This window comes from Aethalodelphis obliquidens, unplaced genomic scaffold (assembly GCF_003676395.1).
Source record: "Aethalodelphis obliquidens isolate GAN/ISIS:26980383/991018 unplaced genomic scaffold, ASM367639v1 scaffold12, whole genome shotgun sequence".
NCBI classification, from domain to species: Eukaryota; Metazoa; Chordata; class Mammalia; order Artiodactyla; family Delphinidae; genus Aethalodelphis; species Aethalodelphis obliquidens.
The window spans coordinates 13538251-13563052 of record NW_020837956.1 but is presented as its reverse complement, the minus strand read 5'-3'; the positions used below and the strand labels follow the sequence as shown (position 1 = coordinate 13563052).

General features: G+C 35.7%; 1 protein-coding gene across 2 annotated transcripts in view; it reads left to right on the top strand.

The window, feature by feature from the left end:
• The window catches only part of RMDN2 (regulator of microtubule dynamics 2), a 68467-nt gene that overhangs the window by 10758 nt on the left and 32907 nt on the right, over positions 1-24802 (top strand). Inside the window, exons 1-4 of one of the 2 annotated variants that reach the window (XM_027113355.1) lie at positions 9168-9355; positions 18688-18862; positions 19870-19972; positions 23887-23947. In XM_027113355.1, coding sequence (XP_026969156.1) covers positions 9339-9355; positions 18688-18862; positions 19870-19972; positions 23887-23947 — 356 coding nt within the window. In that variant the 5' untranslated portion in view covers positions 9168-9338. Of the gene's footprint in view, positions 1-9167; positions 9356-18687; positions 18863-19869; positions 19973-23886; positions 23948-24802 lie in introns of those variants that run through there. The other variant, XM_027113354.1, reaches the window with a different exon arrangement.

Here is a 24802-nt window from a genome sequence, read left to right as displayed (position 1 = left end):
TGGGATCTTCCCGGACCAGGGCACGAACCCGTGTGCCCTGCATCGGCAGGCAGACTCTCAACCACTGCGCCACCAGGGAAGCCCTAAAATATTTTTTAAGTCATTAGTTCACATTGATGTTTTCAGTTTACATTTAAGTCTTTCCCTATTTCTGAAAACTTTTTAGTTCATTTTCTTTTTTAAGCTGCCCAATTTTCTTTCTTCTGTCAACCTTTTAGCTATATTGCTCTATCAAACCATGGGTTTAAAAGTGTTATTTATATCACAATGGTATATAAAGCTTCAGAAACCTCCCTTTCAGAAGTTAAATCTTATTCCAGTTTTGGTTAAAATATTACCCCATAATAAAATTCATTGTTCTTCCATTTCATGTGGGCTTTAAGAGAATACATGAGTTTGAAAATTAGATAATTCTGTTAGGTGAGCAAGGTTGTATAGCACCTTATGGGCCTTCTTGATTTTTTTCTTGACTTGGTATTTTCATTTTAGTATTAAGTTCACATGATAACCTTCAGATAGTATCAACAGACACATTGCTGATTATTTGAAAAGAAAATAAAAAGAAACCCCAGAAATCTACCCACAAAGAGCACCAGCACAATAAAAGCCATAATACCTAGTACCTTAGATGATATTACTTTATAAATAATAGAAGATGGTCATGAAAGCAAGACCACAGACAGATACAGGTTTTTGAGGTTTTATTTAAAACTTCTTAGACTTTAATTTTCATGAGCCAAAATATAGACTTTGCTTTTTGTTCATTTACATTTTTATTTTTACCACTATCTACTTCCTCCAAGTCAGGTTTAGCGTTGAACTTCAATTTTTCAAGGCCTTGAGAGAAAGACAAATTCAGATATTCAGGATATGGTGATTCTGTATCCCTTCATGTTGTAAAAGTAAAAATTTGCAAAAAAATTTTTTTTGTTTCAGATTTTTTTTTTTAATGAAATGCTACACATACAATTGAGATCCTCTTGTACTCATTTCAGAGGTAGCCATTATCTTGAAGTTGGTGTGCAATCTTCCTTTGAAAGTTTTAATGCACTCCTACATACACTTGTTTACATAAACAATGAATAAATGGCCTTTGGTTTTAAAATTTTACATAAATGGCATTGTAGGGTACATAACACTTTGTAATTTGCTTATGCATCAACTTTTTAAGGAAAATTTTCCATATTGTTATACATAAACTTATTTCACTCTTTTCAGTTGCTATGTTGCATTCCATTGTATGAATAATATGCCTTAATTTAGTTCCCTCTTGGGGGGGTGGGTGGTGGTGATGGGATGAATTGGGAGATTAGGATTGACGTATATACACTAATATGTATAAAATAGATAACTAATAAGAACCTGCTGTATAAAAAAATAAAATAAAATTCAAAAAAAATTTAGTTCCCTATTGATGGATGTTTAGGTCACCATTTTTTTGCTTTTATAAACAATGCTTTATTGAACACCTTTCTTCATAATTCCTTATGTACATGTGGAATAATTTGAAAGTATATACTTAGAAGTGGAATTGCTGAGTTATAGACTAAATACACTGTTATTTTCTATTACTTAATTATCCTTCAGAGTATACCAATTTACAATCCTATAAACAGTGTATGAGAATTCTTATTTTTCCATACAAATTCTTATATTATCAGACTTTTTAGTTTTAGCCAACCTGATGGTGATGATGTGGTAAGTAATCATTATTTCAGTTTACATTTCCCTGAGCATTAGTAAGATTGGGCAGCTTTTCATAGTTTATTTGCCATTTAGCTCTTTTCTTCTATGAATTTCTTTAAAAAAAATAATAGTAAAGGAAGGGAAGCACTAACAGTTGCAGTCCCTTTTATTCATTTGATGAGAGTGTCTTCTCTGGGGTAGGTACTGTATAGACTCTCAAAATACAGCAGGGCATAAGATAAAGGCTCACAAGTAAAACAGAGTTTTAACAAAATGTGACACAATGTTAAAGAGGGATACTCTCAGTCTATTTCAACCAGAGCCCCAAAGGCCAAGAACAAACAATAAGTGTGGGGTACTCTTGCATCCTAGAGCCAGATGCTAAACCCTCCTGTTTCAAGCTGGGGTGAGGGCTGGTGGGGGGGGCCCTTGAGCATAGTTTTAGGCTGCAGAGAGGAAGCCAATATAGAGAGTGAGTAAAAATACCAGAGAGGAATTAAGTCAGAAATGAAGACAAAGGGGAAATGAAGGAAATAACCCATGAAACAAGGTGTGGCCTGACCCTGTTAGCAGCAGTACAGCTTAGGTATTGAGCTAACATGTTGAGGAAAGAGAACAGTATCACTTGTAGACTCCAGGGAAATTTTATTAACCTCAAGATAGTATTTTGGTAAAAATGGGAACTGACAATATAAAATCTCTAAAACTCCCACTCCAAGTAAGATAGTTCTAGCTTAGGAAAAAATGTTACATAGCTTAAGCCATATTCTACATTACATTATTACATTACATTACACTATTCCTGGTCAGTGCTTCTATTACTATAACATTTATATATATATATAATAGCCAGTGGGTTATTAAGAAAGACAGGTAGAACAAGCTTGCAAAATCATTCATTTCTAAAATAAATATTTATTGATCACTGACTATGAGCTACACTCTTGTAGGTGGTGCAGTGGCAACAAACAAGTCCCTGCACCTGTCGAACTTACGTTCTCTTGGCTTTTGCCTCCAATTTGGAGACATTTGTCTATAGAAGCCTCACCTAGTGATCTTGCTTCTTGCGCTTTGTTCACAACTTGAAGCGCACTATGTTCATTCCTCCTACTAGTGAGTCCACAGGTGAATCTGGGTGCCCCTGATTCTTGGGACCAACGATAAAACTTAGATCTTTAAGTGTCCTCTCCAATGCCCAGGACCAATAGATACAATGCATTAAATATTACAGTAATTCTATGTGTCATATAAGGGAAAGAAAAAGATCCCAGTTCTGTGCACAGATATTACAGAAGAAAATGAAAGTCAACTCCATCAAAAATTTGTTCCAGATCCTGTTCTAAATGTTTTATATTCATTATCTCCTTTAATCCATACAATAACTCTCTAAGGAAGATGATACTGTTAGGGAAAGATTAGATAATTCCTTCGTAAAGGGCAGAGTCTATACACCGTGCTACACTGCCTCTTTTCTTCCTCATCCCCAGTTAAGAAAGTACAAGGTGTCAGAGTGCTCTCAAAACATTATCCTAGGAGATAAAGGGAGGGGGGATAAGGCCAATATGTATGTGAAGTGCTGGCAGAACTCAGACTTTACCTCCCAAGGTGACTGGCTACCGAAGTACCATAACAGTCACCTCAGTTCCATTTGAGTGCCCTTGAAGGCCTAACCTAACCTAAGGAGGAGTGTGTGGGGTCAGACATACTGTATGTCACTGATTATAAGATGAACCTTTCACATTTTAACATCTCCTAAGTCAAGATGTATCTTACCACCAATTAATAGATCATATCACTGTGTCATAGTTTAATTGACAACATTTTTTCCTTTCTTTTTTTTTTTTTTTTTTGCTGTAAGCAGGCCTCTCACTGCCGTGGCCTCCCCTGTTGCGGAGCACAAGCTCCGGACGCGCAGGCTCAGCGGCCATGGCTCACGGGCCCAGCAGCTCCGCGGCATGCGGGAGCCTCCCGGACCAGGGCACGAACCCTTGTCCCCTGCACCGGCAGGTGGACTCTCAACCACTGCGCCACCAGGGAAGCCCCATTTTTTCCTTTCTTGCAGTTAATGGTGGTTTTGATTCTGTGAAATACGGGGTAGATACCTTTGTGGGTGTAAGGACCAGAAGCTGAAAGAGTTCCTGCCTTATCACCCTAGTTTTCTCAGGGAAGGACCATAGGTCATCTTCTAGAATGGAAGGGAAAGTACACTGAGGCATGTGAGGAAGGAGATTGAGATTTTTTTTTTTTTTTTTTTTTTTGCGATACGCGGGCATCTCACTGCTGTGGCCTCTCCCGCCGCGGAGCGCAGGCTCAGCGGCCACGGCCCACGGGACCAGCCGCTCCGCGGCATGTGGGATCTTCCCGGACCGGGGCACAAACCCGCATCCCCTGCATCGGCAGGCGGACCCCCAACCACTGCGCCACCAGGGAAGCCCGGAGATTGAGATTCTTGACTCCCCTCTTCCCCATACCACCATCCTCTCCCATCCTCTGTCAATTTCCAAGTCTTAGGGCTTTGGCCTTCTTAAGAGCCTGCACTGATGTGTTCACTGTGATGTCTGCAGTGCTTAGCACAGTGCCTGACACATCATAGATGATCGTTACATATTTATATTAATAAATGAATGAACACATGACCAAAGAAAGTACTGAAGAGACATTGTGGGGAGTGGAAGAGGACATTAACTAGGAACATGGGTAAGGATTACCCTGCAGACTGTTGCTCCAACTGAGGTTCAAGACTGTGTACCAGTTTGCACTGTAGTGTGCATCTTTTCACTAGTTCTTGGCCTTTCATATATAGAAGTGGAGGAGTCAGAGGGCTTAATCGATTCAAATTAGGAGATTTGCAGGGTGAGTGTGATAGAGAGGCAAAAGGCTAAGGATGTCTAGAGTATAGATAAGGAAATAAGTCTTCTAATGTTGCTGGAACACATCTGTGTTTATTTCTTGACCTAAAATGTGTATTTTGTTTTGCTTCTATTGTTTTAAAAACTACTTCCTGTTTGTTATTAGGTCAGTTCAAACCCTTGACTATGTACTGTTTCTTTACTAGACTGTATTTAGTAACTACTGTCTAGTGAGTTAATTTTATTAACCTTTCTTTCAAAAGAAACTAATAGTGGATAAGGAAATTATAGAAATAACCTATGAAATTATTTGGTGATCTTCAAGCCATATTTTTTTCTACCTTTCAAATCACATAGATAATCATGCTATCTGAGTAACTACAAACAGTGAACCTATGTGGTTAGAGTTTAATATTGTAATGAAAGAAAATAATTAACCTGGTGGTAATTTAGTGATGAACATTATTGTTATTTTGCATAATTAGGTATATTTGGTAAATATACAAATAACTATCATTCATATCATGTAATAGATTGAATAATCTACATTCACTACACTCAGATCAGCTAAACATGTAACTGTACTTTATAACTGAATTCAGAGCAGCTCACTATCGCTGATGTGGGAAAATCTGGCTGATGTGGGAAAATCTGAATGTGCCAATTCAAGTTAACTCTGTCAATTCTAGTTTAGAGCTAGTTATTTTGTGTTAAAGATTAAGTCACATTCAGGGTTTCCCCTTCTTCCTCCCTCTTACTTCTCCTCAAGTGTAAGCTAGGTCCCTAAAGGGTCTTAGCATCTAGGCACCAAGAAAGGAGGGACATTCAGTCCTGAGAGCATTCACTGTCCTTGTCCTTATTGGACTCCAGCTCAGGTAGGAAGCTGCTGGGAGGTTCCTTTTAACTGTCACTTTAGGGTTTGTTTATTACCAAGATGATCTAGATCAGAGCTGCTCAAAGTGTGGTCTGTGGGCCAGCAGCATCCATATCCCACCTAGTCTGGGAGCTTGATGGAAATTTGCATTCTCAAGACCAGCCCCGGACCTAGTGAATCCGAATCTCTGGGATTCCGCATTGTGCCCAGGAATCTGTATTTTTAAATGCTCTCCTGGTGACTCTGATGTACCCTGAAGTTTGAGAAGCTTTGTTCTAGAAGATTTTCTAACTTTCAGCTGAGATATCATGACAGGATTATAATTTTAATACTAGCAATTATAGTTATAGATAAATAAGATGTCCCTGAGGCATAGTGAGGAATATAATGATGAGGTATTAGTCTTGATGGGAATAGAGCAGCTGAGGTAAAAAAGGAAGAGGTTTAGGTAACCATAGGACATGGTGAATGCAGAAGGTACCTGGGAACATGGAATTGATAGAAAAGAGAGAATTGGGAAGGGATTGAAGAAGAAGCATGTTTTAAATGCTTACTGTTATGACAGTTTACTAACTTCTTTTGGGCTGTGTCTAATTAAGGTTCTCTTAAAAATAAGCAATGAGGGGGTGATTTTAGGATTAGAGATTTAGATAAGTACTCTATCCAGAAAAATATTACAAAACCTTTAAATATTACTCATGCTAGTATGCAATTTCTTTTCCTTTCAAACGTCTGTGCAGATCTGGACCTTCTTCCCCACCCCTCAGACATGCACACCTAAACACTTTTTTTTAATTGATAATTGTAGATTTATTCAGTGGGGCGAGGAGGGGAGCGATCTGACCTCGTTCATTACCTCCTTTGGGCAGAAGTATTTGTCAGCATTGAGATATTGTTATAACTTCATCATTTCCTTTGGGGTAGCTCAGTGGGCAAGTGCTTCTTTTAGAGGCCTTTAGTGGGAATGTTAAACAACAAACTGGTCTACTTTTGGAAAGAGAAGTTTTTAATAGAAACTTTATAAGCATTATATAATCCATTGTTTCAGTTGCAAAAGGTGTCCTTTTGGAAAAGGTACTCACAGATCTTAATGTGACTTAGGAACAATAGACAATAATCTCACAAGAAAGGGAAGCAAATAATAGATTGCTATAATGAGAGACAGTCCTCCTTGGGCTTCCTATTCACTTACACATCTTGCTAGGTATGCCAAGAATCAAGAATGTAAGGCCCTGACCACCCTTTTTTTCCCCTAATTTATAAAAAAAACCGAGACTTTACTTTTTTAGAGCAGTTTTAAGTTCACAGCAAAATTTAGGGGTTGGTACAGAGATTTCCCATACAATCCCTACCCTCACACATGTATAGCCTCCCCCATTATCAACAGCTCCAGCCAGAGTGGTACATGTGTTACAGCTGATGAACATACATTGATACATACATCATAATCACCCAAAGTCCATTGTTTACATTATGGTTCACTCTCGGTGTAGTACATTCTGTGGGTTTGGACAAATGTATAATGACATGTATCCACTATTACAGTATAATACAGAGTATTTTCACTGCCCTAAAAATCCTTTGTGCTCTGCCTATTCATCCCTCTCTCCCCCCAAATCCCTGGCAACCTCTGATCTTTATACTGTCTCCACTGTTTTGCCTTTTCTAGAATGTCATACAGTTGGAATCATATAGTATGTAGCCTGTATTGGCTTCTTTTACTTAGTAATGTGCATTTAAGTTTCCTCCGTATCTCTTCATGGCTTAATAGCGCATTTCATTTTAGTGCTGAATAATATTCCATTGTCTGGATATACCACAATTTATTTATCCATTCACCTACTAAAGGACACCTTGGTTGCTTCCAAGTTATGGCAATGATGAAGACAGCTGCTGTAACCATCCATGTACAGGTTATGGGGTGGACATGAGTTTTCATCTCATTTAGGGAAATACCAGAGCACTTGATTGCTGGATTATATGGTTAAGAGTATGTTTAGTTATGTAAAAAGCCTCCAAACTGTCTTCCAAAGTGGCTGTACCATTTTGCATTCCCACAAGCAATGAACGAGAGTTCCTGTTGCTCCACATCCTCCCCAGTGTTTGGTGTTGTCGGTATTCTGGATTTTGACCATTCTAATAGGTGTGTAGTGGTATCTCGTTGTTTTAGTTTACATTTCTCTAATGACATATGATGTGAAGGATCTTTTCATATGCTTATTTTCCATCTGCATATCTTCTTTGGTGAGGTATCTGTTAAGGTCTTTGGCTCATTTTTAAATGAGATTGTTCATTTTCTTATGGTTGAGTTTTAAGAGTTCTTTGTATATTTTGGATAACCGTCCTTTTTCAGATGTGTATTTTGCAAATACTTTCAGTCTGTAGCTTCTCATTTTCTTGACATTATCTTTCACAGAGCAGAAGCTTATCAATTATTTCTTTCATGGATCATGCCTTTGGTATTGTATTTAAAAAGTCATTGCCATACCCAAATTTATCTAGATTTTCTCCTATGTTATCTTCTAGGAACTTCATAGTTTTACATTTTATATTTAGGTCTGTGACCCAATTTGAGTTAATTTTTGTGAAGGGGGTAAGGTCTGTGTAGCCACTCTTTATCCAGGCCATTTCTCTGGTTTGTGGTGAGAAGCCTTGAGGAATGAGGTAATGTTCCCCTTCTGGACCAACAGCAGATTTGGTTACTGCTTGCTATAAAAGTGGGGGATTCCTTAAGCTCAGTGTTGCTTTCTTTGAAATGCAGCTCACTGCGAATGTAAGAGTGTCTGGGCCCTATGCATTGCCCTTGTGGGTCCTGAGGTCAAGGAGAACCGACATAAAAAAGCTGGTGATCACATTGCTTAATTTGCTGTGAGTAATAAAGTCCTCGGTCTCTTACACAAAAATCGTGTGTCTTCTGCCAGCAACCATGAAACAGGAACAGATTAATTCATTAGCTTGTATGTTGGGTAAAATCAAATTACAAACTGACGATTGTATGGTGAGAATTAGAGAGCTTTTAGCCTCTGAAGGGGGATTTGTTCAAGGGTTTCCCAAAGAAGGTTGTTAGAAAGGGAACAAAAACAGGGGGTTGTAGTAGGGTGTATAGGATATTGAGAAGTTAAAATATATATATTTGAGGGTATGTTTTATGTCATAGGTGGCTATACACATATACCTCTTATATAGACAGTTCTCCAAGTTGTTTTGGAAAAGGAGAAGGCAATATTCCTTTTCTAATAGCTCTGTTAATCTTGTCTTAAAATGGGTTTAAGTTGTTTCAAGGGGTTATAAACAGTGGCACAGCAGATCTCCATAATCTGTGCAAGTGGCCCATGTAATCAGATGGCACGCTTTACTGCCAAGGTAAATTTAGCTTGTTTCATTTGGGGGGCAGTGACATTTGCTATTTAGGCTTTCTTTCTTTTTTTTTTTTCTTTTTAATATATCTTCAGACCAAAGTCTGTAACCGTAACTTTTCCATATCACGGGAGGATGTAAAACCCTGGGGTAAAAAGTGTTCAGGTGAAAGAAGAATGAGCTAGTAGGCTAGGGGTGTGGAGGGCAGCTAGTTAGAGAGTTCCAAGAAAGGATTGTAGAGAGATCATATATGTTCCTGTTTCCATCCTGCTGTTTCCTTGTCCCTGGATTTGTTGGCTGTCTCCTTGAACATAATGAAGTTAGAATACACATTCCACAGTCACATGAATTGCAGCTTTTCAGAGAGATGAGCCACAGAACAATTTTATTCTAAACTGATGTCCTTAGATTCTAGAATCTGCTCTCATCATATTCTGTGTTATTGCCATGTTAGTTCTACATGCAGCTTAAGCATTCAGCTTCTAACCTGTTCCACCTACACAGGGCGTTTTACGGCTTAAAGATGATGGCTTAGAAAGGAAGGGAGAGATTTACTTTGGATTAAATTCAGTATGGGACAATGCTTAAGGTAAGCCTTTAAAAATAAAAAAACACTTCTCCATACGTTTCATGTGCTAAAGAACATTGAAATACTCATAAACCAAGCTTTAGTGTTTCCTTTAGTTTCCCACAATAACTGAATATCTGGAATATCTGGATATTTATCTGGAATATTCTCTCCAGAGAGGTTCTGCTTTATCCATGGTTAATATTTTAAAACGTGTTAGTCAGCAGGGTATAAATTTATTGTACTTATTAACCCCTTTAAATATAGTAGTTTAATAGTCTCAAACAGATATTATAACTTAATTATTTTCAAAACAGGGAAGTTCTACCTTTACCTTCAGGGAATCCTTCTGTTTTGGTGCCCTCTCAGATGTTTTCCCTTACTTTTCTTTGTGCCTGCTTCCCTGAGTCTTTCAGTTTATCTTCCCAAGGTTTAATATAGTGGGCAGGTACTGTGTAGGTAGTTAGAAATAATCTTTTAGACTTAGGCATTCTTTTGGATACATCTGTGTGGCTACCAACCTCAGCTGTCTTAATTTCTTACGTTGTTTCCATATTGAGAAGGTGGCCATTATTCTTCAGGAGGCTTGGCAGGTTTCCACCTGTACTCCCTATTTTTTTTCCTCATTTGACACTTTTCTCACTCTAGCTGCTGCAAAGAGGACCAGAGCTTCCAACCAAAATGTCCTGCAGATCAAGTTTCTTCAGACCCCCTGTACCCTGGAGCCTCTTCTATTATTCAACCACCAGAATCTCTTGATTTTAAAACAGCTCGTCCTCCTTTCATGCATAGAGGCAGTTAACCTAGAGGAAGGAAAATTGCCTCTTCTTCATCAAATACATCTTCTTACTCATCTTTCTTTGGAAGAAGACATTCTTTATTTGCTAAATTTCAGAAAAACAGTGCTTCCCTTCATTCTGGACAAAGTAGAGCTAACTTTGATTCTGAAGAAAAAAGAAGCTTCGGTGATTTAAAATCGCCCTCAGAACATTTTCGCTTTAGATCCAGAAGTCTTTTCTCTGCCCCAAAACTAAATATAATTTCCTGTTATGAGAGTGCTAGTAATTTTTTTGATCCTCAATCAAGAAGTCAATGCATATTTAATCCAAATGAAATTGAAATCATTTCTAAAAACTTGAGTATTACTGATGCTGGAAAATATATAAGCTCTTATTCTCCTGAATATAACACTAAATATTTTATGAATTCTGAAACAAATGCTAATTCCTCAGCCTGTCGGAACACTGTCGCTAACATCTATCAAAGCACAGCGACCATGCTTACTCTTCCAACTATTACTTCCTATTCCTCTCAACAACATGGAGTTGCCAGTGATATTCAGGAAAGAGAGCAGTTAAGGAACAATTCCTTTCATCCTGTTTTTCAAAGTCGCAGTAGAAATAATTCTCCAGCTATGTTGCAACATCATCCCTCTCAAAGTGTAACTTTCCCTGTTCTCCATAATGTTGGATTTACTTCGTTTTATAAAAATGCTAGAAGCTTTACCCCACCTCGAAATGGAGTTACCTCAGATCTCTTTGAAGATGAAAACAATGCTATCTCGTCTAAAGATGAAGACAAATCTTCACCTAATGAAATTCCTAAAATAAGGTCACCTCAGACTTTACCCTCTCTTAGAAGGGCAGCTCAGATCAGAAGCTTTCCAACCAGGCATACTATATAGTCTGTAGAAATCACTGCTCAATTTTCATAGAGGTCTCCTCCCTTACTAAACTTCACTGCATATTCTGAAAAAGAGCTCTACATTGCAGTCTAAATTTAACTTTAATTTCCGTAGTTTTTGAAAGATAGTTTATTAACATAATTGGAGTATGGAAATCAAAGATTATTCATCTGTTTCAGGCTTTTAACAGATTTACTGCTTATAGATTGACTAGTCCCAAATTTCTGAGTGACTATTCTAATACTTTTGTGGTCTGAAAATAACATCAAGCTTTAGATCTTCTAAATGTATTACAGTCTTTGAGAGTTTAACATCTTCTTTTATTCTACTCTAATCATTAAAATAGTATTCCTCTATAATCTATAGAGCTATATTCATCAGTTCACAAATTCCCATTTATATCAGCCTTGCTAGCTATAGCTCATGCCAGACATCCCACTGATAGACAATGTTTTTACTAGTACAAGGATCAAATCATAAGTAAAAACATATTGTAGTGGAAATAGGCAGAATATGTTGAAACCAGATATTTTAATTAGTTTTAATACACGTTAGTTTATATATATGTCTGAGAATTCAGAAAACTCTGAAATCAGAGTTTGTCTTTTTATTTTTAAAAGTGAAAATTTTCAGATTTTTTCCTGAAATTTTTATTTTAAAAAGTGTCTCCAAAATTTTATTTTTGATGTGAAAATTTAAATTTTTTCCATTATATTAAGCAAAGTTTATAAATATATTTATCACAATAACAAATAGAAAATGCATATAAGCAATTAAAAATACTTAGAATATAATTGGGTTTTGTAGAGGAAAGAAATTGGTATTATTTTCAATTATTTGTCATAATAAAATGCCCGCTAAATTTATATCATTGTACTAAGATATTTTTACTTTTGTGTTTTCCTCCTCCTTTTCGCATGTATCATAATTTTTTTTCTATTTTAATTTTTTAGTTGTGGTGAAATACGCATAACAAAATTTATCATCTTAACCATTTTTAAGTTCACTGGCATTAAGTATATTCATATTGTTGTACAACCATCATGATCATCTATCTTTAGAACTCTTTTCATGTTGTAAAGGTGAAATTCTACACCCATTAAGCAATAACTCCCCAACCTTCTCTTCCCCTAGCCTCTGACAACTGCTATTCTACTTTCTGTCTCTGTAAATTTGATTCCTCTAGGTACCCTATATAAGTGGAATTATATAGTATTTGTCTTTTTGTGACTGGCTTATTTATTTCACTTAGCATAGTGTTCTCAAGGTTCATCCATATTGTAGCATATGTTAGAATTTCCTTCTTTTTTAAGGACGAATGGTATTCTATTGTATGTATATACCACATTTTTCTTAGTCATTCATCTGTTGATGGACACTTTGGTTGCTTCTACCTTTTGGCTATTGTGAATAATGCTGCTATGAACGTGAGTGTATAAATATCTCTTCCAGACCCTGCTTTCTCTTCCAGACCTAAGGTCTCTTCCAGACCTTATAATTCTGGGTTATATACCCAGAATTATATGTTACTTCTATATTTAATTTTTTGAGGAACTGCCATGCTTTTTTCCATAGTAACTGCACCATTTTATATTCCTCTAAGAAGGCATAAGGATTCCAATTTCTTCACATCCTTGCCAACACTTGTTTTTTGGTTTTTTGATAATAACCATCTTAATGAGTGTGAGGTGGTATCTCATTGTGGTTTTGATATGCATTTTCTCCCATTGTGTGGGTTGCCTTTCATTGTTGATTGTGTCCTTCGATGCACAGAAGTTTTTAATTTTGATGTTCAGTTTATTTTTTATTTTGTTGCCTGTGCTTTTGGTGTCATATCCAAGAAATCATTGCCAAATACAATGCCATGAAGCTTTTCCTCTATGTCTTCTCCTAAGAGTTTTATAGTTTTAGATTTTACACTTAGGTCTTTGATCCATTTTGAGTTAATTTTTGTATATAGTATAAGGTAGGGATCCAACATCATTCTTTTACATGTGAATATCCAGTTTTCCCAGCACCATTTCTTTAAGAGACTGTTCTTTCCCATTGATTGCTCTTGGCACCCATGTCAAAAGTCATTTGACTGGGTATGTGAGGGTTTACTTCTGCACTCTCTGTTCTGTTTCTTTCATGTATATGTCTGACTTTATGCCATTACACACCATTTTGATTACTGTAACTTTGTAATAAGTTTTAAGATCAGGAAGTGTAAGACCTCTAACTTTGTTTTTTCAAGATGTTTGGTGGAATTCACCAGTGAAGCCAGGTGACCCTAGGCTTTTCCTTGCTGGGAGGTTTTTGATAACTGACTCAGTCTCTTTGCTGGTTATAGATCTGTTCAGATTTTCTATTTCTCCCTGATGCAGTATTGGTATGTTGTATGTTTCTAGGATTTTGTCCATTTCAACTAGATTATCCAGTTGTTGGCATACTATCCTTCACTGTAGTCTCTTATAATCCTTTTTATTTTTGTAAAATTGGTAGTGATATACCCTGTTTCATTTCTGATTTTAATTATTTGATTCTCCTCTCCTCTTTTCTTAGTCAAGCTAGCTTAAGGTTTGTCAATTTTGTTAATCTTTGAAGAACCAGCTCTTGGTTTCATTGATTTTATATTTTTTTACCCTCTATTATGTTTATTTCTGATCTAATCTTTATTATTTCTTTCCTGCTAGCTTTGGGTTTAGTGTGCTCTTTTTCTAGTTCCTTAAGGTGTAAATTTAGGTTGTTGATCTGAGACCTTTCTTTTTAATGTAAGCATTTTACAGCTAGAAGTTTCCCCCTTAGCACTGCTTTCACTACACCTTATACACTTTGATATGTTGTGTTTTCATTTTCTTTTGCCACAAGATATTTGCTAATTTCCCTTGTGATTTCTTCTTTGACCCATTGGTTGTTTAATAGTGTGTTGTTTAATTTCCACACATTTGTGGATTTTCCAGTTTTCCTTCTACTGTTGATTTTTAGTTTCATCTCATTACAGTCAGAAAAGATACTTAGTATGATTTTCATCTTTTAAAATTTATTAAGACTTGTTTTTCTTTTAATATTGTGCTAACAGGACCTACAGTACCGTGCTAAGTAGAAGCAGCAATATTGGACATCCTTTTCTATTTCTGATTTTAAGGAGAATGCTTATAATGTTTCATCATTACATATGAACTGTATCGTAGTTTTTGGTTTATATTCTATTATAAGAAGTTCTATTCCTTGTTTATGCATTTGGTATTTCTTTTGTGCTGAAATGGTGTTGAATTTACTGAAAAAAATTTTTTTGGTAACCACTAAAATGATCGTACAGTTTTTCTCTTTTTATCTGTTATGCTAGAGAAATTTTCTAATGTTAACTGTGCTTGTAATTAGTGAGATAAACTCAATTTGGTTGCAATGTATTCTCTCATGTGTGTTGAAGTTTTTTGGTTGATATTTTGGAGGATTTTTGCATCTATGTTTATATGTGAAATTGGCCTATAATTTTCATTTCCTATTATACTATACTTGTTTGGTTTTGGTATTAGTTTTACTAGCTTCATAAAATGAGGTGAGAAATGTTTCCTCTTTTTCAATTCCTTAGAAGAATTTGAGTAATTCTTTGCATATATTGATAGAACTCACTATATAGCTATCTGTGTCCCCCGCCCTTCTGTCTATCTGTCTCTCTCTCTCTCTGTCTCTTTCTGATTTAATTTATTTAATGGCTATAGGAATATTCCATTTTTTTCTTATAAAAATAACATCTTTTTTGAGATATTAATCATATACCATAAAATCACCCTTCTAAATTGTACAGTGTAGTGGGTCTTAGTTTAAATAATATTGTCTGATATTAAACCAGTTACTTTCTTTTAGTTATTATTTTCTTACTATATCTCAGGTGCATAGAATTGAACTAAAAATTGTCTTTAGCTCATGCAAACACTGATTACTGGTGCATACATGTGCCACTTTTACTCATTTATTTAGTTTGTTATTATAAATAATGTAATAAGCATCTATGAAACCATTTGGCTCCCTGCCTCCCCTCACCTGAGGGTAACTATCATCCTGAGTCTATACTCTATATTGTTCATTCCTTGCTGTCCTTTTTATATAATTTTATTGCATATGTGTATATTCCTTAAAAATAACATTGAATTTTGATTGTTTTATGAGAAGGGGATCATGTTGGATATAATTTTAAGAGCTTACTTTTCCACTTAATATAAGTTTGTTAAGAGTCTTCCCTATTTTGCACATCACTGTATTTCTTTCATTTTGACTGTTGGGTAATATTCATCCACTCTCTTGACTGGGCATTTCAGTTGTTTCCTGGGGTTTGCTATTGTGAAAGTACTGTTGTCTATATTCTTACACCTACCTCCTTTTGTACATGTGCCAGAGACTTGGTTACTGAGTCCTCAGATATGTGAAAGTTCAATATTAATAGATGATGCCAAAGCGCTTTCCCAGCTGGTTTCACCAGTTTACATTCACATCAGATCCGTGGATTGACTTCCTCTCCAACATATAGTATTGTCAGATTTTTAAATTTTGTAAATGAAACAGGTCTCAATAATACCTCTCCATGGTCCTGATTTGTATTTCTCTGATCGCTAGTGAATGTTGAACATCTTTTCTTAGGTTTATTGGCTATATGTATTTTTTCATTTGGGAAAACCTCTTTTGAGATTATTTCTGTTGCATTTATTGTGTTTTTTCATTGAATTTTAGAAAATATTTATGTATTCTTGATATTAATGTTCTCCAGTTGTACGTGTTACAAAATATCTATTCCTGGTTTTTAATTTGTGTTTTTGCATTTTTGAAAATATCTTTTGATTAGCAACAGTTTTTCATTTTAATATAGTCAAATTGGTTAATCATTCATAATTAATAATCATTTATAGCTAATGCTTTTGTATTTTGGTTAAGAAAATTTCTTGCCCCAAAGACTAAAAGTTATTCACCTATATTTTCCATTTAGAGTTTAAAAAATTATTTTTAACACTTAATTCCTTATACCATCCTTATACCTTAGAGTTACTTTTAATATTATAAGACAGAGATTCAATTTCAACTTTTTCCATAGAGATAACCATTTTTTTCCAGCTCAGTCTGTTAACTTCTCACTAATCTGACATGTCACATCTGTCATATACCACACTTTCATTTGCGTATGAGGCTGTTTCTTGGCTCTCTTCTGTTCTGTCAGTCACTCATCTATCCTTGTACCAATAGCACACTGTCTTTAATTATTATAGCTGCGTGATAGGTCCTAATATTTGGTGAGGTAAGTCTTCTCTCCCTGCTCTCTTTCTTAACAGTGCTTTGACTATTCTCGGCTCTTTACCTTTCCATGTAACTTTTAGAATCATCTTATTAAATTCTATGAAATTTCTGGTGAGGTTTATAAAATTGGAATTACATTGAATTAATCTGGAGAGAATTTACTTATTTATAATATCAGTTGTTTCTAGCCATGAACATGATATATTTTTCCATGAATTTAGGTTCTTTTATAAACAGCTTTTAATATATCTTTTATGATATTCTCCATAGAATTGTTACATATGTTTTATTAGATTTATTCCTGGGTGTCTGATATTCTCTGAGATCATTGTAAGTAAAGTATTTTATATAATTTTGTTTTTTAGGCTTTTTGCTGCTAATATATTAAAAATGAAACTCACTTTCATATTTTAATCTTATATGCAGCCGACCTGCTAAACTCTATTAGTCTCATAATTTGTAGGGTTTTTTTAATATGTTCTATGTAAATAATCATATCATCTGCAATAATATGAAGGTTATGTTTGAACAAGGGTGTGAAACAGGTGAGGAAGTAAATTATGTGGATATCCAGTGGAGAACATAGCAGGCAGAAGGACAGCAAATACAGATGTTAAAGCAGGAACATGGCTGATGTGTTCAAGGAAGTCAAGGAAGCCAGAGTTCCTGGAGTGCTGAGCAAGCAGGAGAGTGGTAGGAGATGAGGCCAGAGGTATTGGACTAGATTATGTAGGGTCTTGTAGACAACTCTAAGGACTTAGGTTTTTACTCTGATTTGGTCATCCACTGGAAGGTTTTGAGCAAAGGATGACATGATCTGAGTCAGCTTTTTAAAGGACCATTCTGGCTCCTATGTTGAGAATAAACTACAGTGGTCAAGGACTAAAGCAGGGAGACATGATAGGAGGCCATTGCAATAATCCAGGTAACGTGATGGTGGTCTAGACCAGGGGAGTAGTGGGTAAAGGTGGTGAGAGGTGGCTGGGTTCTGGATATATTTTGAAGATAGAACTAACAGGAATTTCTGAAGGTTGCTTAGGAGAGACAAAGAAGTCAAGGATGATTCTAAGTTTTTTGGTTTGAGCAATTAGAAGAATGAAGTTGCCACTGATAATGTTGTTGAAGAAGTTGAGCATCATTTCACATAGTGTCTTCTTTGTGAGGACTTTGAAGGAAATTTGAATCTTATTATTGGAAAAAAGTGCATTTCTCTCAAGAACTTGCTTCATTTCTATCTTTGTTAGTATCTGTTGGGAACTGTGACTGCTTTAGCTGCTGGAAGATGTAGAACCACATTTGTGTTGTGCCTTTGTAGCAAGGGTATAGATCCTAAAGTATATGTACTTTTTTATTGACCTCATTCACATTTGGCCTTGTTTTTATCTTTTCCTGCCACTTCTGATTTGTTCTCTTATACGTTATATATCCTTATATACCTCCTTAAAATCTTTTTAGAACAGAACAGTGTGTAAATAAATGAAAACAAATTGTTTGCATTGTATGCTACCAAAAAGGAAATGTGGGATGTAGCATGAATTTTTAAAGACTAATCTAAGAGTTAGAACATCGTCTTGAACTACAAATTAACATATGTGTGTGTGTGCATACGTATATATAAAAATACATACATATGTGTGTATAGATGTATATTATATATATATTTAATATATATACCTGAGTGCCTGCTGAGTTCCTACAACTCTGTATCATTCATTCAGCAATATTCAGTGCGTGTCCACTATGTGTCAGGTGCTGTTCTAGGCACTTGATGACATCAATTAATAAAACAAAGAATCCTATTGTCAGGGAGCATGCATTCTAGTGGGGGAGATACTGACAAAGATAGCACGTGTAGTAGGTTAGTAAAGTATATTAGAAGATGGTATGTACTACAGAAAAATACATCAAGCATGATAAGGGAGACTGGAGGTGAAGGAAATATACAGGGAGGTTGAAGTGTGGTGGTCGCAGCATTAAATTGAGTGGTCTGGGTGGGTCACATTGAGAAGATGACATTGACAGAGACTTGAAGGAGGTGAGGGTGTGAGTTATGTCCCCTTCTGAAGGAAGAGCCATTCCATCAGCAGGAACAGCAAGAAGAGGTCTTGAGGTAAGAGTGTCCCTGGCTTGTTTAAGGAACAGCTGGGCAGCCCCCATACAATTGACTGAGTGAGAAACGTGGTGGGAAACAAGGTCAGAGAGGTGACTGAGCTGGGAGAGACAAATCTCATCTAGCCTCATAGACTGTTATTAGGAGTTGAGCTTTTTCTGAGTGCAAAGGGGCACCATTACAGGGTTTCAAGCCTAAGAGTGAAATGATTTGACTTACATTTTAAAAGGATCACTCTATCCATTATAGTATAACTTTACAGAGAGTTGATGATTATTTCTGCAATTTTAGGTATATTACAGCTAATACTGATACCGAAGAACAGAGTTTTCCACTCCCTAAGGCGTTTAACACTCATGTAGAGGAATTAAATTTAGATGCCCTTATTCAGACGGCTGATAATTTACGTATGAATGAGTCCAGGAAAATGGAGAGTTTTGAACTACTTTGTGACCACAAAGAAAAGGTAAGAAATATGTGATAATAACATGCTTGTGTAGTTTTAATTTTTTATTTAATCTACTGTCCCATTCATGTTATGACCATAACAATTGTGTCACAGTTTACACAAGCTAAATGATTGATGTAAATTTTTTTATATCACTACAATTTTTTAAAAGTAAATATAAGAATTTATTAGGCTCTAAGTTCATAAAAATGAAAACCAGAGATATGATTATACAGACTGACATTGATTTTATCAATCTGATATATTTCGTAAATATTTGGTAACAGATAAAGAATAAGACATACTGCTTCTCTGGAGGGAAGAAAAGCTACATTTTAAGCTCGCTATCTTACAGTTACTAATATAACACAGTATTTCACTGTGTCCTACCAGTAATCGTTTTCCAGTGTTTAATGCTGGACTGAATTAGGAAAGCTCATCCTTCCCACCACCACCAAAGGAAAAAAAAAACGGTGGGTTTTGCAATATCACAAAGATCAATAAATCTTTTTCTTTCCCATGAGAGATTTAAGTCTAACCTTTGAGGATTTGGCAACTCTAAATGCATTACCTAAAAGTTTTTAAATCTCCAGGATTGTATTTAGGTAATTTAGGTAAAAAATGTGACTCCTCTTTTGAATGTATGTAATCTCTGATAACTTACAGATATTATCTGAAATGCCCATTGAAGCATCATATTAATAATAGATAACTTAGAAAGGAAAACAAGGAGAGGATACTGCAACCCAGAGAGAATTTGTAAATTCTGACACCTATCAAGTTTCTCATCTTTGTAGGTGTGGAGCTGGTGTCTGCATAATATTCATTGGTTTTAAGATCCAAATGTAACACTACATTACATCACATTTTGTAGCCATGAATATTTGAACTTAAAGTGTGATATGCACATGAATAGATACAGTCATTTCTAAGTACCAGTTTACCTAATTTTTTAAAAGTTGCAGTGGAAAACACAGTCTGGTCACGTTTCTGAGTTTATCTAATGTGCAGTTCTGTCTGTTCAGTTTAGGGATGAAATAGAGTTTATTTGGCGGTTTGCTCGTGCTTATGGAGACATGTATGAGCTATCTACAAATGCACAAGAAAAGAAGCATTATGCTAATATTGGTAAGTATTTTGTAAATATTAATTATCCTCAAGTAGTAATCATTATCTATAGTAAACCACTAATGAATTTTAATTAAAGCTAAATTATCTTAGCTAAAACAAGTATGTTTAATCTATTTCAACATATCTTAGTACTTATATAGTCTAAGAACAGAAAGGTTTGTTTTTTGGGTTTTTTTTTTGTGGTACACGGGCCCCTCACTGTTGTGGCCTCTCCCGTTGCGGAGCACAGGCTCCGGATGCGCAGGCTCAGCGGCCATGGTTCATGGGCCTGGCCGCTCCGCGGCATGTGGGATCTTCCCGGACCGGGGCACGAACCCGTGTCGCCTGCATAGGCAGGTGAACTCTCAACCAGTGTGCCACCAGGGAAGCCCCCAGAAAGGTTTTTTTAGAATAAAAGTACATGTTCTTAAAAAATATTTGAGCATACTAGAACAGGCAACTGAAAAACTCAAATTCCAGCTTTTAAAGTTTATAAAATCACAGAAAGATGAGACATTAAGTGGTAATAATATGAGAAGCGATAATAGCAGTAGTCTTTCACCACAATTAAAATAACTCTCCTTACTCCCTGTAACGTAGAACTCCAGGTACCACAAAGAAATAACTACTCATACTTTAATGTTTTTTTCAAGATTTATCTTGATAAAACAAGATTAGCCTTATTTTAAGGCTAATCTTGTTTAAGCCTTGTTTTAGCTAATTGTTTAAGCTGAGCAATGAGTCCATAGTTGTTCATTATACTGTCCTCTATTTTCCAAAGTAACAACAACAAAAGAAAAACAGCTAGAATGTGAAATTTTATATATATATAAACCTTGACTCTCACTGAGTATCAAACTCTTTCTTGCAAAAAGCCCCCTAAGTTTCAGGATAGTAATTTGACATAAAAACTTCTTTAGTTTTTTGTTTTTGTTTTTTATTCCAAAGTCTTCTCTTTTCCAAGCTTTCCTTCTCTGAGATAGCATGAGGAAGAAACAGCAAGAAGATAATGATACTGCCAATCTCCTTCCACTCTAGTTCCCTGTCATTTTTATTTCTAAGAAGGAAATATTTCCAAGTTCCTTGAAATTACATTTCTTCCGCTTGTAGGTTTCTTTGCCAAGTGGCCTCTGTTCTTTAATTCTTAGTGGGAGGAGGATGGAAGGAATTCCCCTTCTTGTTCTTTACATATTCATCATCAGCTTTGTGGGGCAGTTTTTCTGTAGCAATCCTTCTTGCAGACCATAAACAAAATGGAATTCTAGGGAAGAGATTTATTAACTTGAAGGTAAATAAAAATTTAGCCAAAGAGAACAAACTAACTTATTTTTATATCTACTGAGAAAGAGTATATCTTGTAAACTGTTCCAACATCCATCAATATTAAATATATATTAAATGTATTTTTTTTCTTGAGCACCTCCCTGCCCTGGGCATTAAAGCTCCTCCTATGTTAGAAGGTAGAAATATGATAGGAAAATAGACATGTTCTCAGACTGCAAGGAGCTTATGGCTTTGTGGGGAAGATAGTATTACTAAAATAATCCTACATATAAAGAAACACACTGAAGTAAGTTGTTAGTGAAGAAGAATGTGGCATATTAAGAGAGGGTATAACAGAAAGGAGGATATGATGGCGGGGGTGAACGTTGATGCAGGGAACTCTTTCTTCTGGAAGTAAGTCTCACGTAGTAAAATTACTTGGGATCTGTATTTTTAAATGGAGTGAGAGTTTAACTGAGTTAATGTATGAGATGGTGAAAATGGAGAAAGAAGTAGGCTGGAGGAAATCCAAATTCTCATACCCAAGTACAAGAAAGGAGCATGGATTGAGACAGGATATATTCAAAAAAGAGAAAAGTTTATAGTGTCAAAGAAAAAACAGTGACCCCTCAGATGTGTTCATGCAGTTATAGAAATAAATTTAGCAGAATTCCTATTTTTTTATCCAAGAAATTTTTATTTATTTATTCAAAATATTTATTCGAAATCACCATGTCTAGGAACAAAGTTAAAATGAGGGGTGAGGGAAGGAGAAAAGGAGGGACATGAATATGATCAAGACAGTGTTACACTAAGGAACTTACTGACAAGATCAATATGGAGACAGGCAATTGTAATTCAATGCACAGGTAGTAAGTGCCAGGCAAAGGTGATGGCAAAGAACACTGGAGCTGAGACATTGGAGACTGGAGTTGACGGGCATCGGCACCCAGTGCAAGGGAGGAAGAGTGCTGTTATTGCTCATAACAGTATATTTGAACTCGTATGCCGAGGGAAGACTGGATCACTGAAGAGTACAGAATTCTTTCCTAAACCTCCAGCTGGGGTATACCATTATGCAGTACATCTGTGGACGTGCTGTGATTGGTCATACTTGTCTTCCAAATAAAATATGAATCTTATATCTAAAAGAACATCATTGTAATTTTCAGAATTAAATGACTGATACAAATGCCACAAATAGCTCACAGAATACAATTTTGTAAGGGAGATAGCTTTCCTTTCAGGCTTAAGCTGCATAAATGAGGCTGCAAAACCAATCTGTGTAGTACCCAGCTCCATTATATTCTCAGAGCGATGGAATCACCTCTATGTTAAGCTTGTCGCAGTGCCCTAAAAGCTATTTTTGTTCATTTGGCAATGTAGGGAAAATGTTGATTTAGTTTTTAAAGTCTGTACATTTAAAAGTATTTATGTTTTTCGATCATTCATTACCAAATTACTCTTTTAATATATGTCCACAATGTACTATCAGTTATTATTTTAAAATACTTCCTTTTAGTTTTTTTCCAGTTTATATAGATTTCTATACAGGGTAGCTCTCTTAATGGACAGAGCTATAAAGTACCACCTTAGCAAATTAACAAATAGGAGAATGATTTTAGAATAAAATATCTTTATTTATAAAAATTACCTAAACTAGTTATTTAGAAGAGCATTTTGTATTGGATAATCTCTTCAAGCAAAAAAAAAAAAAAAAAAAATTAAAGCAGGGAAAAGGAGATGGTATAAAATAAAACAGCCACTTTTTGAGAAAGATTTTCAGAATGTGGTTTAGACCAGCGGTCCCCACCCTTTTTGGCACCAGGGACCGGTTTCGTGGAAGACAATTTTTCCCCCGAGGAGGGGGGGTGGTGGGGAGCGACGGGGAGCAGCAGATGAAGCATTGCCCACTCGCCCGCGGCTCACCTCCTGCTGTGTGGTCTGGTTCCTAACAGGCTGTGGACCAGTACCCGTCCACTGCCTGGGGGTTGGGGACCCCTGGGTTAGATAAACCTCTATCCAAAAATTAATGGGTTATTAAAAGTTATTCTAAAACTAAGTAAAATTATTTAGGGGAATTATTTATTTACTGAGCCTGCTCATTATTGTGAAAGATTAGACAAGCGCTCTGGGACATCTTCCCAGATGGGGTTGCTCTCTCCATTCTCTCTTATACTCTCTTCTTTACCTTGTATTTATTTTTTGCACATAATTCGTTTGTTTATATACCTACTGCCTACTGAAATGTGAATCCTTGGAAGTCAAGAACTGTGTCTTATTTGACTTTTTATTCCCAGAGGCTCACATAATATGATACTTAGAAAGCACTCAGTAAATGTTGGTTGAGTTAATTACAAAACAATTTCTATTAACACTTCTAAATAATGACTGAATGACTTCCTTGCACTTGGTTAAATCACTTAACCCAGTGAGTCTCAAACTTGAGCATACATCAGAATCACTAGAGGCTAGTTAACACAGATTGCTGACTCTCAGAGTTTATGATCAAGTCCCTCATGTGGTCCAAAATTTGCTTTTCTAACAAGATTCCAGGTGATGGCTTCTGGTCTTGGGACCATACTTTGAGAACTACTGGCTTAAATTCAATAATTTACCTCCCACCAACTCAGATGAAGGTAATAAGTGTAAGTGCATTTATCTTTCAGGAAAGACATTAGGTGAAAAAGCTATTACTAGAGCACCCATGAATGGACATTGTCATCTATGGTAAGTACATAGAATTTATGCAGCCTTTAAAAAATTCTAATATGCCTCTTTATAAATTGCAATGGATTTTTAAAATATTATTGACCCACTTAACATGTCACATTCACTAAAAAGAATATTTAGTATATAGCACAGTAACTGTTCTTGTTCTGTTTATTCTCATGTATTTTTCAGTATATATATTTTAAATATATTTAAGATAAACTTTCATTGAAGAATTCATAACTGAATCCACCAAGTCCAATAACTGTGCACATGATAAATTTAATTAAATCTAATTTCATATAACATTTTGTTTGAAAACAAATACTAAAGTGATGCCACATTTCTAAATGAAACGCAGAGAGAAGAATAAAAGCACATCAGCCATTATACCTTGATGAGTAAAGGTATACAAATTCCACAAGTCAAAGGAAAGCCATTTCTAATATAAGAAAGCTCAAACAAAGGAAATCTAATTAGTTGGATGGGTATAGGTGGATATCCTTGGGACAAAAAAATTTATTCTTGAGTATGTTTTGTTTTGGATCCTTTGTATATTTACAATTATAAAACAGAAATAAGAAGAAAAATATTGTTTTTAATTAACACTTCATTTTACTCATAGTTGTATTTCTATAGCATTTCTTAGTTTCTTAGTTATTTTTTCTCCCCAGTAATATTGGTACTTTAGGTGCTAGGAAGACATAGTCATAAATTTATTTTTGACCCTTCTCTCAGACCTAGGTTGTCAGAAATCCACCCCTCTTTGGGATTATTTTATTCTTCTGGGATAGTCTTAGGCAAATCTCTCTCAAAATGACTTCTTTTCTGCAGGTACACATTTATCCTCCAGGAAATTCATTTTTGCCCCAC